Consider the following 17377-nt stretch of genomic DNA (forward strand, 5'->3'; position numbering starts at 1 on the left):
ACAGAAGGAGGCCGTTCAGGCCATCGTGTCTGCACCGGCTCCCAAATGAACATTATGACCTCATGCCATTGCCCTGCCATTTTCCCCGTACCCTTGCACATTGTTTCTATTCAAATAATCATCTAATGCCCTCTTGAATATCTCGATTGAACCTGCCTATACCGCACTTCCAGGCAGTGCATTCCAGACCCAAAACATTCACCATGTGAGAGAGTTTTTTCTCGCATCACATTTGCTTTCTTTGCAAATCACTTTAAATCTGTTTTCTATCATTCTTGAGCCTTTTACGAGTGGGAGCAGCTTCTCCCTGTCTACTCTGTCCAGCCCCCTCATGATTTTGAACATCTCTATCAAATCTCCTCCAGCTTCCATCTCTCCAAGAAGAGCAGTCCCAACCTCGCCAATCTATCTTTGTAACTGTAGTTTCTCATCCCCTGAACCATTATTGTAAACCTCTTCTGCACTCTCTCCAATGTGTTCACATCGTTCCTACAGTGTGGTGCCCAGAACTGTTTACAATACTCCAGCTGGGGTCTAACAAGTGTTTTATATAAATTCAGCATAATCTCCTTCCTCTTGTACCCTATGCCCCTATTAATAAAGCCCAGGATACTATATGCTTTATTAATTGCTCTCTCCACCTGTCCTGCCACCTTCAATGATCTATGCACATATACACCCAAGTCTTTCTGCCTCTGCATCCCCCTTAAAATTTCACCCCTTATTTTATATTCTGTCCATGTTCTTCCTACCAAAATGCAACACCTCACACTTCACACTGAACTTCATCTGCCACCTATCTGTCTGCTCCGTCAACTTGTCTATGTCCTTTTGAAGGTCTACACTGTCCTCCTCGCAGTTTACAACATGCTCAAGCTTTGTATCATCTGCAAACTTTGAAATTGTCCCCTGCACAGCAAGATCTAGATCATTAACATATATCAGGAGAATCAGGGGTCCCAATACTGATCCCTGGGGAACTCTACTACAAACCTTCTTCCAGCCCAAAAAATATCCATTGACCATTACTCTCTGCTTCCTATTTTTCAGCCAAATTTGTATCCATGTTGCTACTGTCCTTTTTATTCCATGAACAATAACTTTTCTCAAGTCTGTGTGGCACTGTATCTAATGCCTTTTGAAAGACCACGTACACCACATCAACTGCATTACCCTTGTCGTTATTTTCTGTTACCTCTTCATAAAACTCCAGCATGTTAGTTAAACACGATTTCCCCAGTCTCCATTAATTCTGTTGCTCCCTAATCATTTTTAAAAGGCTTGTATGAATCATTTTATTAATATTTGTTTGGAAATCTGACCCTGGACTATTAGTGTTGCTTTGAAAGAAAATCTCAGTAAATCTAAGAGAAATGATTCCTGAACCCATACTCAAAAATTCCTGATAGCCCCCAAGCTCTTCAAATGAACATTATATCAACCCATTGCATGAGATTCTTCTCTTAGAGTTGGACTAACTGGTCAGTAATTTCCCAATTATGAGCTGCCCCTTACCAAATATCAGGATAATATTTATTACTTCGCCTTTACACTTATCCCTATAACAATCATATTTAGAAAGTGTTAATTGTATCCCAATAAATCAGGCCAGGTCCTTACAGAAAGATGATCTTGCATCCAAAGAAGATACAGGGCAGTTAAGAAGCTTGACTGGACAATAAGACCTGATGCCAATTATGACATGTTGGAACTTAGTACAATGATAAACACACTACAGTTGAGGAGGTTCTGAGGGCAAATTAAACATTAAAGAAATTAAAAACAAAAACAGAATTACCTGGAAAAACTCAGCAGGTCTGGCAGCATCGGCGGAGAAGAAAAGAGTTGACGTTTCGAGTCCTCATGACCCTTCGACAGAACTATGCTGCCAGACCTGCTGAGTTTTTCCAGGTAATTCTGTTTTTGTTTTGGATTTCCAGCATCCGCAGTTTTTTTGTTCTTATTAAAGAAATTAAATTTGGAGAAATACACAGTCAAGTTTCCAGCTTTAGGTGACCCAAAATATATGAAGTTAGTCCTTTTTAGTGATGCTTCCCCTGCCAATTTTCTGGATTGGTATTCTAGTATAGCTGGGTTTATCATATTTTTGGGGGGTGAAAATGGAAAATGTCCCTTGGCCAAGGAAGCTAAGAAAGTAAAAAGGGTGCTTAAAAGTACCCTAGCTGCAGAAATACTGGTGTCAGTAGAAGTGATAAATATGGGACTGTACTTGCCTAAAATTCTTAAGGAAATCCTATACAAGGGGCATTCTGAGAAAAACTTGCCCATAGAATGTTATGTGGATAACAGGTCTCTATGGAACAAAGTTCATTCAACAAAGAGTGTCATTGAGAAAAGGTTGAGGACTGACCTTGCTAGTATAAAGGAAATGTTAGAGAAAAGACATCTCCTAAAATAAAATGAGTTGATGCAAGTCACCAATTATCAGACTGTTTAACAAAGAGGAATACTTGCTGCAAGAAACCTTTGGAGGTCCTAGAAGAGGGGTGTCTTGTGTTATGAGAAGTTGTAAGAAAAATGGAAAAGCAATTTTTTTCTCTGCTTTGCAATTATTTAAGTGTGTTATAAAGATTCTGTTTAAAGAAAGGGGCATCTGTTCATGGTTGGTTGATTATGTTGTTAAGGATAGACAGGAGATGGACATTTTTGATTAAGGGCTAAGAGTACATATAAAGAGATTCAGCTGGAACACTGGGTTGATAGTGAGGAGACAGATGTTGCACTCTATGAATAAACCTACTAACAAGGTGAAGATCTGTGTCTTGTTTCATACTTCATCATCTGACTTGGATTCTTAACAATTAGCACCCAAGTATTCATTCAACCCAGGTTACTGATTGATTTTAGTGGACTTCTAAATATTATCTTTGATCCCAATGCCCGTCACATGTAATATTTTGCTAATAATCATTAGGTAACCCTTTAAGATATTGTTTGCATTTCTGTCATTTAACTCAGGCTGTCTTTGAACTGTCTACTTTGGGCAGGATTTTCGCTGCAAGCTTCTGAACCCCATGGTCAGGCTGCAATGTGGGTGTTGGGGGGGGGTGGAGTTCAGGATTTTGATCCAGCTACAGTGTGACAAATGTCACTCTTTGATTTTCACCAGAGCAGCCAATTAATTGCCAGAGGGCAGACTCATCATCTATTTAAAGATGCTGGGAGGGCTCTCAAAACTGGAGGGCCAATCAGAGGCCTTCCAGCTTGAAAGAAGCAAGGGAGAGGGTGTTTCAAAATTGAGGCACATTCTCTCCAACTTTTTAAATTTAAAATTAAGGTTTTTGCAGCTAGGTCACCTACTTGGGGAAAGGTCCTCTAAAGGGTAGCCAATGGTGGCTGCAATACCCAGCCAGGTAGAGAGGGCCTCTAGGCCTGGTTGGAGCACTGGCCCCCAGATCTACCTCCAGAAAATCCCAGTTGGCATCCTTTAATTAGCTTTAATGCGTTATGTCGGTTACCTGCTACAAATGGGCAGGTAGCCATGCCAACCCCTATCCTGCCTCTGTAAAATAGCTGCAAGGTGCGATGGAGCCAAACAGCTGCTCCTGGTCCCACAGGGGCTAAATACCAAGCCCTTTATCTCTGCAACACCAACATTCTCTAATGGTATTTCAATGCGCTCTCTCTTAATGGTGCAAGCAACTTCTTCACCTGCAGCTGCCAATTATTATTTTATTGACCTTAACATTCATTTGCATCTACATTACTTCTGCCAATTTGCATTTATTGTTGCATCCTCTGTTTCAACAGCTGCTGTATCATCACTATCCAATAATCCACTCCACAGTTTATTAGATCCATGTTTGCAAAGCTTTACATACCTTCTTAATTCCAGCACATGCTGTTAAAAGGTCTTGGGAGGTTCTAATCAACAACTAAAAGTCTGTGGAACCCTGCAGTATTAAGTGTTTATCTTTTAATGAGCGACCCGAAAATGATTCCAAATATCTACCTATTAGAGTTTAATGAGTTTAGGAGAATTTGATGTACAGTAAAATATTCCATTCCATACATGTTTCAAGTCTCTTTCAGAAAGAAAGACTTGTGTTCATAAAGCATTTTTCACAACTTTAGGACATCCCAAAGATTTTACAGCTAATGAAGAACTTTTTGACGTGTAGCCACTTCTGTAATATATGAAGTATGGCAACAAATTTTCACACTGCAAAGTCCCACAGCCAGCAATGACTAGATAAGCAGGTTTTAGTCGCTAGTTGAGGGATAATTATTAGCCAAAACACTGGGATGAATCCCTTGCTCTTCTTCAAAGCTACAATGAGATCTTGCTGCCACTGGACCATGGTTGACACATTAAAGAGATAATGGAGAAAACTAATTGAGATGAAGCCCAAGTTTTACAAGTTGTGATATTTGAGCTGAAGAATCAGGCATTTTACTTTTTTCATTCATGGGATGTTGGTGTCGCTGGCTAGTCCAGCATTTATTGTTCATCCCTAATTGCCTTTGAGAAGGTAGTGGTGAGCTGCTGCCTAGAAGTGCTGCAGTCCCCATGGTGTAGGTACACCCACAATGCTGCTTGGGAGGGAGTTCCAGGATTTTGACCTAGCGACAGTGATATATTTCTAGGTCAGGATGGTGAAAGATTGGAGGGAAGCTTCCAGATGGTGGTATTCCCATGCGTCTGCTGCCCTTGTCCTTCTAGATAGTAGTAGTCGACAGTTTGGAAGGTGCTGCCTAAGGAGCCTTGGTGAGTTCCTGCAGTGCATCTTGTAGATGGTACATACTGCTGCCACTGTGCGTTAGTAGTGGAGGGAGTGAATGTTTGTAGATGGCGTGCCAATCAAGTGGGCTGCTCTGTCCTGAATTATGTAAAGCTTCTTGAATGTTGTTGAAGCGGCACTCATCCAGACAAGTAGAGAGTATTCCATCATACTGCTGGCTTGTGCCTTGTAGGTGGTTGGCAAGCTTTGGGGAGTCAAGGGTAAGCACACTTGCGAGCATTGTAAGCACCCAGTGTCAACACAAAGCAATTCTACACCCGATATAGTTTGAGAGGTACAAACTAAAGAATTCTAAAGAGAGTACTCCATTGCACTATAAAGACGATTTTCCACTTCCCAATCCAACCATCCATATGCCCTTTTTGCCTCATGCCAAATTGAGGGAAATTTTGTGCAGTATACCGATATCCAATTGCCTTGGAAATATTTAGCATTTTCTTTTCTGGCTGTAGCAGTCCAAAAGAGAACTTTGATTTATCCACCAGCGATCTGAATGCTTCCCGGAAACAGTTCAGCTGGTTTAAGCACTATTTATGCTTTTAGAGGTTCAAGAATTTTTAAAAATTTACTTTTTCTTGGCATGTCCCCCTTTTGTTGTCTGAAGATGGAATAAATTCTTAATATAATTACCTGTAGGTGGGGAACCACCTAAGCTCAACTGTAATTCACTACAGAAACTTAATCATTTTCACTTTTATCACCAAGGCTTCTGAAATATCATCTGTCTCGGTCCCTGCCTCCCCTCATCCTGCTGCTGAAACACAAGCTAGAAAATTGACTATTCCAACATTCTGCTGGCTGGCTTTCCATCCCCCACTTTCTGTCAACTTCAACTCACCCAAAAACTCTACCTCCCAAATCTTTCTGGGCATCAACTCTCTTTCACAAATCACCTCTGACCTGCATTTGTTCCCAGTGCAGCAGTGCCTGAAATTTAAAATTCACATTCTAGTCTTCAAATTCTTCCATGACCTCAACCCCCACTCCTCCGCCTCCCCCCCTATCTCTATAACCTCCTCTAAGCCCTACAAACCCCTCCAAGGACTCTGCAACCCTCCAAATCCACCATTAGCAGCTGTGCCTTCAGTTGTCTAAACTCCCAAGATCTGGAATTTCCTTACTAATTGTCTTCACCCTTCACTCTTCCTTTTCAAGACACTTCTTGAAAGCCACCTCTTTAAGCAAGCTTTTGGTTCATTTGTCCTAACACTTCCTCATTTAGGTTGGTGTCAGATTTTTTTTTTGTGATTACTCTCCTGTAAAATGCCTTGGGAAGGTTTAAACATTCAAGGCATTATAATAATGCAAGTTCAATCAATATTGGTGAATTATTGTTTTCTCTATTACATAAGTTGGTGCAAAAGCAGCTTACTTGAAGAATTGTTTAATAGCCCAGCATAATAACTCATTTTGAGCGATTTGTTTTTTCACAGTAACGATTTAAGATAAGACCCACATGTTTTATGTACATATTGAGGTGACTCCTAATCTCTTCTCATCTACAGCTCTGAACTTCTTAACCAATGGGAACCAGGAAAGAAGAATAGATTATAGCACCAAAACTTTACAAAACCTGTATTTCAAGTTCTTGATCGCTCATCAAATATCTTCTCTTATAAGGAACGTCAAGGTTCTGTCATGTAATCTGCTATTGAATTAGTACATTCTAAATCTATTGTATCCAAGCTCCCTGAGAATCAAACCAAAAGTGTTTTTTAAAAAAATACACAATGTCTCAATGGACTTAGTTGCTCAGGAACAAAGATGTATAGATCAGGAAAATTCTAGGTTTGATCCAAAGTTTTACCCAAGTTAACTTAACCAGGGAGGGCAGTTGTGGGGATTCTAAAATTGGCCTCAGCATCTCTGTTCTGAAGGAGAAAAACCTGACAGATTTTTGATTACTATCTGTTCTTGATAAATGACCCCTAAAATGACAGGAAATTACAGGCCGGTGAGCCTTACGTCAATGGTAGGAAAATTATTGGAGAAGATTCTTCGTGACAGGATTTACCACCATTTGGAAGCAAATGGGCGTATTAGTGAGAGGCAGCATGGTTTTGTGAAGGGGAGGTCGTGTCTCACTAACTTGATCGAGTTTTTCAAGGAAGTGACAAAGATGATCAACGATGGAAGGGCAGTGGATGTTATATACATGGATTTCACTAAGGCCTTTGACAAGGTCCTTCATGGCAGACTGGTACAGAAGGTAAAGTTGCACGGGATCAGAGGTGAGCTGGCAAGGTGGATACAGAATTGGCTTGGTCATAGAAGACAGAGGGTAGCAGTGGAAGGGTGCTTTTCTGAATGGAAAGCTGTTTGCCCACCAACCTGTCAGTGGCCAATTGAGGCCATTGACTCGGTAGTTAAATCAATTAAAGGCCCTGCCCGTCCAACCTTAAGGCTGGCGGGCAGGCCAGGAGCCCCAGCGGGCTTCTGATAATACATGAAACCTCATCCACTGGCAGGATGAGGTTTCATGTTGGTTTTTAAAAACTTTAATAAAGTTTCTGTGATATTTATTAATATGTCCCATCTTGTGTGACATTGTCACATCAGGGGGACAAGTTAAAAATTTTATATTTTTCAACTTTCAACAACTGTCAACGATCTCCCTGAGGCAGCACGTAGTCTCAGGGAGATGTGCGCTCTTTCGTGTGCATGTGCGAAAGCACACTGACAGTTTGGGAATTCCCCCCTCCCGCGCCACACAGGAAGCTCATAGCACTTCCCATTGGGCAGCTTGCTGGGTGGGCCTTAATTGGCTGCCTGCCCATCGAGGGCAAAATTGTGCCCGAAGTCTCTGGAGTGTGGGATTTAAAGCAACACCTTCTGATGCAGGAGTTGCAGGGGTCGAGAGTGTTACCACAGAGCCACTGCTGACAGTCCAAAGCACAAATCTAACAGTGAGAACAGTTGGTAATCTTAGGCTAAACTCTTGCTGGATGCTTGGAAAATTTGAGGGAAAGACTGAACTCCACTACTGTTCAGACAGAGCAGGACCAGTTCTGTTCACTTAAGCTTAAACCAAGTAAATTAACAGCAAGAAGGATAATGCTACTCCCAATGTTAGTTGGCCTTCAGTGATTTCATAAATAACATTTGTATGTTCCCATTAAGTTGAGCACTTGTGATCATCTAAATTGCATTAGGACACGTGTTCTCTCTCTCTCTCTCTCTCTCTGAGCTAAAACAAAATGAGGTGGGTGAGAGCTGATATTGCTAGCGTCCATAATCAGCTCCCTCCACATTTCAGTCTTTCCTCCTCTATCAAAACATTCTTGACAGTTTTCTTTAAGCTTTCAGTACGATCAGTAACACACATTGCTGCCACTGTGCAAAATGATAACCATATTACGAGCCCTCTGATCTCATTGGTGCAGTATCTGGTATTTTTAATATTCTGAAATATTCAAAATTCTGAAGCTCCTCGTAAAAGAATATGGCTATGTTTAAAACTTTCCAGAACAAACCCGTAATTGAATATCATCTGTTTCATAGTTTACACTTAAAAGTTTCATCCACCTAACAGAAATAAGAATTCACTGGTACAACTTCAAAGATGATTTAGTAATAGCCGTGATAAAGGCCGTTGCTACTAAAAGAGCTTCACCATTTGCATTACTTACCCTGCACGCAGCAACATCACATTCCCATTTTCCAATCATTTGTTCAATTTTAAAAGTACAAGTCAAAAGCCAGCCAGAATAGGGCCAAATATGCAGGGGAAATGAATCATTTTATTTCTTGTTGAGAACTAAATGGTGTAAGGAGGGATGCTCTGCAGTTGCCAAAAAAATCTTATGATAAATAAAGAGGGCCACGAGCAGATGGTTTTATGTCTAGCTCTCAGATGAAAGTAAGCTGGTCTCGACCTCCTATATTCACTCTATTAGTTTGTAACCAATGGCTGCGCCCTTTTGGAATTGCTAATGAGATATGAATTGCCTTTTAAGACCCAATTATTTCAATCTACGCGTTTTCAGGCAAAATTCAGCCTTTGAAGCTCCTGAGCGCCTCCACCCCTCTGCTTCAGCTCTTTTGTTAAAATTGTAATGAATTATTAATCTGTGTACTCAGTTGGAAACCAAGTTTAGCTTTGCAGTGAAAACTTCCACTTGTGTTTAGGCACCCAGATATAATGATTTCAGTTGGGAGAGGGAGCGGGGAAGGACAGTGTGCGTGCAGATTATCTGGCCATTTCAGTGAGTTTCTTATTTGGAAGAGGCCTGTGCTCTAAAGATCTTGACTCCCTAAACCAAGAAAAAAAGAAAGGTCTCCCTCATGGCTCCTCAAATACAATGCACACCTCCTTGATGACTGATCAAGCCTTTATATTTGTCATAATTGTCGTATAAGGCGTTAATTCTAACTGTGTAATATGTTAATAAGATACTGTGTGCATCATCACAGGATGTGATGCAACATCACATGGTTTGCTCTCTCATGCAGCCTTGTGTACATTGCAGCCAGCACAGTAAAATAATAAAGCTCATGTTTTCCATACCTCTGCAGGCTCAGTACATATTCTGTATCAGACTGACAGTACCAAAAATATTATATGGTGACATAGAGTGAAAGAACAGTTATGGAAAAATCTCTGCCCTTACCAGAAAGCTTTGAGAAAGCCACAGGCCCCAAACAGGCAGAAGCATGGCTGAATTTGTGCTAGAGATTTGCTAGATATTGAACCGCATTGGGCCTGGTTAGGCGTGCAGATGATGTCCTCATCAGGCAGGCTAATGATGAGGAAAAAGCCACGTACGAAGAAGTAATCAAAGAGCTTGATAGATACTTCAATCTGAGAAAGAATACTGTTGTGGACAGGGCTAAGTTTAATAAACGTACCCAACATTAAGGTGAAAGTGTTGATGCATTGATAAACAACCTGTATTGACTTGCAGAGAATTATGGGCATGGCAGCTTAAAAGATGAGTCAATCGGAGACAGAATTATTGTGGGAGTGTTGAATGATGCCTTGTCTGACCACTTGCAGCCGAGAGATGATTTAACCTTAGCAAAGGCATCTCACCTGAGCAGAAAAGTTTGAGGTCAGGAAGCAAAATCAATCTGTGATTCAATGTGAACCCTACCTCAAAAGAAATGACTCCGTAGAGTATGTCAGCTTTTAAGACCAACAAGCTGTTGTTAAAATAATCAGGGGAGACTAGAAGAGCATCCATAAACAGCCCAAGCTGACTGTAATTGGTGTGTGGCCAGAAAAACTCAGGTGTGAAAACTGCCCTGCAAAAGAGGCCAAATGTGATTTATGCAGAAAGATGGGCCACTTCCAGGCTGCATGTCATAGCAAGAACCCCCTACAGAATATGCACAACAGGAAGCTGTCGAAAGGTGGCGAGATCTATGAAGTAGATCATATCCAGTAGGTGCCTTTCCTTGGAGAGGAAGCTTGCGAGGGAAACGTGACGTCATTTTAAGTTAGACACAGGTGCAGCAATTTTGTTCTTTCTGATGCTGAACTATGGAGAAAAGTTCTTTTCAGCCATCGTGCAAAAAAACTATATGGGCCGGGAGGGATAGAACTCTAGGTCATAGGACAACTGAATGCATCCCCCAATATCGAGAAAGAAATCATACAAAGATTGTATGTGATTCAGAATTAGAGTTGCTCACTCTCTTAAGCAGGAAGACCTACACCGACTTGCATCTGACTTGCAGGGCAGAGGAACTGGAAAGCTGAGAAGGTCAACCCAAAAACTTCAGAGCTGAATTCCCAGAGATGGTCACAGGACTAGGAGAGCTGAAGACAGCATACCACATAACTCTACATCCAGAAACGAAGCCAGTGTGTCTGCTTTTGCCCAGTAAAGCTCTTCATCCACTCTTGCCAAAGATAAAGAAGGAAAATTACTCTCTCTTTTATTCATTCATGGGATGTGGGCGTTGCTTGCTGGGCCAGCATTTATTGTCCATCCCTAGTTACTCTTGAGAAGGTGGTGGTGAGCTGTCTTCTTGAACCACTGCAGCCCAAGTTGTGTAGGTACACCCACAGTGCTGTTAGGGAGGGAGTTCCAGGATTTTGATCCAGCGACAGTGAAGGAAAGGTGATATATTTCCAAGTAAGGATGGTAAGTGGCTTGGCGAGGAACTTTCAGATGACAGTGTTCTCATCTATCCACTGCCCTTGTCCTTCGAGATGGTAGTGGTTTTGGGTTTGGAAGGTGCTGTCTAAAGAGCCTTGGTGAATTCCTGCAGTGCGTCTTGTAGATGGCACGCACTACTGCGACTGTGTCAGTGGTGGAGGAATCGGTATGTGATGTGGTGCCAATCAATTTGGCTACTTCAGCCTGGACAGTGTCAAGCTTTTTGAGTGTGTGGCAGCTGTACCCATCCAGGCAATTGGAGAGTATTCCATCATACTCTTGACTTCTACCTTAGACGGTGGACAGGCTTTGGGGAATCAAGAGGTGAGTTACTTGTCACAGGATTCCTAGCCTTTGACCTGCCCTTGTAGCCACAGTATTTATACGGCTAATCCAGTTTAGTTTCTGGTCAATGGTAACCTCCATGGTGTTGATAGTGGGGATTCAGTGATGGTAATGCCATTGAATTTTAATGGAGCAAAGGTTAGATTCTCTCTTGTTGGAGATGGTCATTGCCCGGCACTTGTGTGGTGCAAATGTTACTTGTCAGCCCAAGCCTGGATATTGTCCAAGTCTTGCTGCATTTAGACATGGACTGCTTCAGTATCTGAGGTGTTGCGAAGAGTGCTGAACATTGTGCAATTATCAGCGAACATCCCCACTTCTGACCTTATGATGGAAGGAAGGTCATTGAAGCAGCTGAAGATGGTTGGGCTGAGGACACCACCCTGAGGAATTCCTGCAGTGATGTCCTGGAGCTGAGATGACCAACCTCCAACAACCACAGCCATCTTCCATTCTGCCAGGTACAACTCTGACCAGTGGAGAGCTTTCCCCCTGATTCCCTTTGACTCCAGTTTTGCTAGGGCTTCTTAATGCCAGTGTCAAATGCTGCCTTGATATCAAGGGCAGTCACTCTCACCTCACCTCGGGAGTTTAGCTCTTTTGTCCATGATTGAACTAAGGCTGTAATGAGGTCAGGAGCTGAGTGGCCTTGGCGGAACACAAACTGGATATCAGTGACCAGGTTATTGCTAAGCAAGTGCTGCTTGATAGCACTGTTGATTACCCCTTCCATCACCTTACTGATGATCGAGAGTTGACTGATGGGGCCGTAATTGGCCGAGTTAGATTTGTCCTGTTTTTTTTTTCTGTACAGGGCATAGCTGGGCAATTTTGCACATAGCCAGGTAGATGCCAGTGTTGTAGCTGTACCAGAACTGCTTAGCTAGGGGTGCAGATAATTCTGGAGCACAAGTCTTTGCCGGAATATTGTCAGGGCCCATGTTGAAGCAAGGGGTTATTTCACTCATGACACAACCAACAAACTGGTGCTTGGAGATGGTTCCATTGCCAAAACTCAAGGAATCAATCAGAATTTGTGTAGATCTTACACAACTGAACAAAGCTGTTCAACGCAAAGTTCATTCGCTATTGTCTGTGGATGGGAGCTTAGCTCAATTTGGAAAGAGTTCAATCTTCATGAAGGTAGATGCTAATAGTGGTTTTTGACAACTACCCCTCGATGAAGAGTCGAAGCTGCTCATAACTGTTTGGGAGGTTTTTCTTCAACATACTACCCGTTGGCATAAAATCTTCCAGAGGACAATGTCAATTTCCTTGGTCATAAGTGGATGCATCTGGTATCAGAGTTGATCCACAGATGTCAAAAGCAACCAAGGAGTTTCCTGCTCTTCAAAATGTGACTGAGCTCCAGAGATTCAGGGATATGTTAAACCAAGTCAGAAAGTTCCTGCTCAACCTAGCAGTCATCAATGAGCCACTACATCTGTGCTCAGGTCTGAGAGTACTACATCAAAGGTTGGCCAGCATAAATCCCACTCTCAGTCAGTATTATGAACAGAGAGGATACCTCCATGTAGTTGACAATTTACTCATCTATGATGAGAGTGGTCTTTCCAAGAGTTCTGAGACTGGATATACTTCAACGATTGCATCAAGGGCACTTGGGCATCATAAAATGTCGAGCCAGTGCAAGATATTCCGTTTGGTGGCCAGGTCTCTCAAAATAACTGAAAGAGATAACATCAAGCTTTATTACTTGTCTCCTGATGCTGAACATCACAAGATATCATCTTCCTTTCCAGCACAGCCATGAAAACATCTGGGGATTGATGAACACACAGGTAAGATGTTCTTCATTGCAGTAGAATACTACTCTAGATGGACAGAAATCAAACAACTGCAGGGTTACTTCTGAAGCAGTGATTACATTGCTAAAGGAGATATTTACAACACATGGAATCTCAGACTTTGTAATCTCAGACAATGGACTGCAGTTTGCCAGTAAATACTTTAAAGAATTCGCAGCTATATATGGATTTGTCCACATTACCAGCTCACCAAGATACCCTCAAGCCGATGGTGAAGCTGAAAGAAGAGTACATACAGTGAAAGCTTTGCTGAAGAATGATGACACACAACTTGTACTTCTGACCTATCATTCAATGTCAGTCCAAAATGGTCTCGCACCATGTGAGCTCCTCATGAGAAGGAGACGAGAACTCGGCTCCCTAATCTCTCTCTCATTCATGCTGCAAAAAATTACTTGGATAAAATGAGGGAAAAGAGGACGAATGTCGTTCCAGCCAGATGTGGAGCTATAACAAATGTGACAAGGCACACAACCTGCCAGACTTCCAACCCGGAGAGCCAGTTTGGATCTGAGACCAAGTTCGCTATGGAAAAGTGATTGAACAGGCACCACATCCATGTTCCTACCCCATCCAAACAGAGCATGGTATGGTGATATAGAACAGATGTACACTGGTTGCTACACAGAAGCAACCTCCTGCCCCGTAGAAGTAGTCCTCTATTCATTTGAGCCAGCCAGAGATACTGCTGCATCCACCAATCCAGATAATGACCTGATTAGTGAACCTGAATTATCTGCCAATTCTCCTCCTGCCCAGCAGAATTTGAGAGACCACCCACAGGGCTCAAAACCCCAATATGCTCCAGAAGATAAGGGGACTCATTCTGGTATACTCATAAAACTGCCACAGCGGATGTCCTTATAAGAAGAAATGGAGAAAAGAAGAGGACCCAAGAGAAGAAATCAAAATTAAGGACTGCAACACACCAGACTTAAAAGTTGTGGTTTGTTTGATCTTTGCAATATAGAAATGGAAGTCAGAGACTTGGGTGGCAGGGCAGGGTGAGGGGTGAGATGTAGTATAACGGGTTAATTCCAACTGTGTAGTATGCTAATCGGATACAGATACATTACATGGTTTGCTCTTTCTCATGCATTGATGCTTCAAGCACTGACACCGCCTATTTTCTGCTGCTTTCTGTCTTGCAATTTTGTACTTAACCAGTTCTCTGATTTTTCTTACAATCAGACCAACAAGAGGGGAATGGTGAGAGAGAGAACAACTGTTTTGTGGATAGTAAGTACAATTTATAGCATCATGGAATACAACCTAATTAAAATATAACATAGTTAAGGATTGAATGACAGTATGACTGGTCTGATTCTGGACTATATATTCTATTTAGAGTAATATTGTAAAGAACTCATTTTAAACATTACATTTCCATAACATTTATTCAACTGATTTCTCAACTTAAATGAATTTGAATTACATACTGAGAGATGATACATTTTATGATATAAAATTTACGCTCTGATAAAAACAAACCTGAATGGACATTCAAGCCAATACGGTTCAATTTTAACCACCCTCTGAAGTGTCCTAATAAGACACTTGGTTGTATCAAAACCAGTTGCAGGGGTTCAGGAAAGCACACCACTTTCTAAGGACAACTAGGGATGGACGATAAATGCTAGTCTTTCTAATAATACCCACATCCTGAAAATTATTTATTTTTAAAAAAAAGACCATATTCTCCAATCCTCAACAATTTTCACCAATCCCCAATTAAGATGTTTGCATGTGAATGTCAGAACCAGCCATGGTTGTGATGCCTCTTGTGATGACCGTCTTAAATTCATGCTTCAAGAATGGTCACTGTTGGAAAGTACAAAGAGGCCCGCGTCCCTGGAACTGTATCCCAGCAAGAATCAGAAGTGTCAAAGAGAAAACCAGTCTGGCTCTTACAGTGCACATAATGATGTCACTTTAACTACAAGTGGTCAGTGTTATCTAGCTTAAAAAACCTCATCTAATTCAGAACAGCTGTAAATTCCCAACAAATCCAGCTTCACAGCTGGAAAGAAAGCATTGGTCACAGTCACTGTAATAGTTCCACAAATTCCCAGAAATTTCCCCTGAGCTTGATGGATTTCAGAGTGTTATCACCAGCTTACAGCTCTCGAGTTCAAATAGGTCAGCTCATGCTTGTACAGTGCTGACTTAGTTTGTGCTGAACTTTGGCTCCCTGGAGTCTACGTGACACTGCTTATGTGTGTTGGTGGCCTTTTAATGAATCTTGGGAAGGATTACATCTCAGCACGCGCTGTTTCTGGTGCTTCTAGCACTGACACAAAGCCTATTTTCTGCTGCTTTCTGTCTTGCAATTTTGTATTTAACCAGTTTTCTGATTTTTCTTACAACCAGACCAACAAGAGGGGAATGGTGAGAGAGAGAGAGAGAGGGAGAACAACTGCTTTGTGAATAGTAAGTACAATTTACAGCATTATGGAATACAACCTATTTGAAGTATAACATAGTTAAGGATTGAACAACAATTACAGAAAAAACAAGGAAGCAAAATTACCTGGTCCTCTGCGAGGCACGCAGATTTTGACACTTGTTCTTTCCCTCCACACCACACCACTTGGCCTTTTTGTTCCTATTTTTATATTGTTTACACCCATTGCCTTCCATGTAAGGGGTAGCTTCCTCACTTTTTGCCGATCACATGGGCCATAATTCCAAGTTACCATGATTATATAAATTCTAAAAGATTATATATATATTTACAAGATGTAAAACAAAGGCCCACCTCAACACCTGATTATACTTTACAGTAATTGTCCTGGCAAAGCATTTACTGCCACAATTGAGTTGGCACAAATACAATGCAGAGGAATGAATATTAATGGATTTCTTAGTATTGGTTCCACTGGGATGTGATTTTGCCTGCCACTCATATATACTAGATTATCAATGTGAACCAAGCCACCGTGAAAGGCAATAAACAGAGAAATATAATTAGAAAGAGGGTTATTCCAGGTCGGTCTTATGGAACTTTTAGCAACTGGGTTCATAGTTGCATTGGCGATGAATTAGGATCAGAAGCAGATTGGGATTAGAATTCCCATTCACTAGTAATGAATAATGTGTGGTATTGGGAAATTACAAGAAAAACAAATGAGTTTATGGCTCACTAAGAATTGCTGGTTTGTTGCCCAGTTTCTGCTGAAGTAGTTGATTTACAGAGACTTGCTATTCCCATGCTACACAGTGACTCCTGAGAGAGAAGTTCAACATTGTGCCCCCCATTGTTGAATAGTCTACCAATGTTCACTCTCTTGACTGGTATAGAGAATAATCACTTCAATTAGGAGCCAGGGGATAGTTGATTCTGCAGCGTGACATGTTCCTTTAGAAATGGACAGGCAAAACAAAGGAGTCTGACTTTTAACCAAAAATATTTTTCATGCATTTTAAAAACATTGAGCATTGGTAAATGCAATTTTCTACTGAGCTGTTTAGTTTGCAGTGTGTAGATTTTCTTTCTAGCAATATGATTGGTTGATCACTACCTAACCCTTTCCCAATAATAGCACTTGTAGCATTGCAGAGTCAGCTGGAAGCTTTAAATCTATTACTAAGTAAGGATTTGTTCATTGCAAGCTTTCACTCTCCAATTCAAAATCTCCAAGGCTTTTTCTCACATCAACAATTAAACTAGTCTTTTTCTTAAATTAATGAACTTTTCACCTTCTATTTACTTTTAATGTATATTTCTAATTATATTTCATTCTAAATTTGGGCATTCTAGTTGATTGTCTTGTTGACAACCTATTCTACCTATTCCATTTCATTGTATGAAAGGCTGGACATTTAACAGCTTCAATTTTTATTATTTCTTAGCCTGAATTTGCCTCCCACAGATGATTCTGATTCCTGGGATCGCTGTGGTCCACTGGATTGAATGGTGATTTCTGAGTTGAACCCATCTTGTTTTAAATTTACATTCATTTTCATCTGTTTCCCAGCCCCAATACTTCTCTGCGGAGCCCCACAGTGTTCTCTTTTTCTGACTGTTTTCTTCTTCACCACCACTCCACATCAATCCACTTCCCATCCAACTTCTCCACTCTTCAACTCATGCTAAAGGTCAAGTATTTCCAAAAATAAAAATAGCAGTGGCTATATCTGCCTTGGATACAATTACAGTTTGGGAATTTGAATTCATGTTTTAAAAAAAAATCAGGAAATAGAAGATTTAGTATTAGTAAAATTGACAACGGAACTGTTGGACTGTCAAAAAACCCAACTGGTTCACTAGTATACTTTAGTGAAGAAAACATGCCCATATTTAACCTGCCTCGTCTGCATGGTTCCACACCAACAC

General features: G+C 41.2%; 1 protein-coding gene across 4 annotated transcripts in view; it reads right to left on the minus strand.

Moving 5' to 3' along the window:
- Positions 1-17377, minus strand: part of LOC121290325 (rho GTPase-activating protein 6-like) — a 665043-nt gene that overhangs the window by 189148 nt on the left and 458518 nt on the right. Inside the window, exon 1 of one of the 4 annotated variants that reach the window (XM_041210649.1) lies at positions 8393-8541. The exons of the other annotated variants lie outside the window; for them this stretch is intronic. Coding sequence (XP_041066583.1) covers positions 8393-8431 — 39 coding nt within the window. The 5' untranslated portion in view covers positions 8432-8541. Of the gene's footprint in view, positions 1-8392; positions 8542-17377 lie in introns of those variants that run through there. 4 annotated transcript variants of the gene reach the window in all.

The sequence above is a fragment of the Carcharodon carcharias genome, chromosome 18 (genome assembly GCF_017639515.1).
Source record: "Carcharodon carcharias isolate sCarCar2 chromosome 18, sCarCar2.pri, whole genome shotgun sequence".
Classification (NCBI taxonomy): Eukaryota; Metazoa; Chordata; class Chondrichthyes; order Lamniformes; family Lamnidae; genus Carcharodon; species Carcharodon carcharias.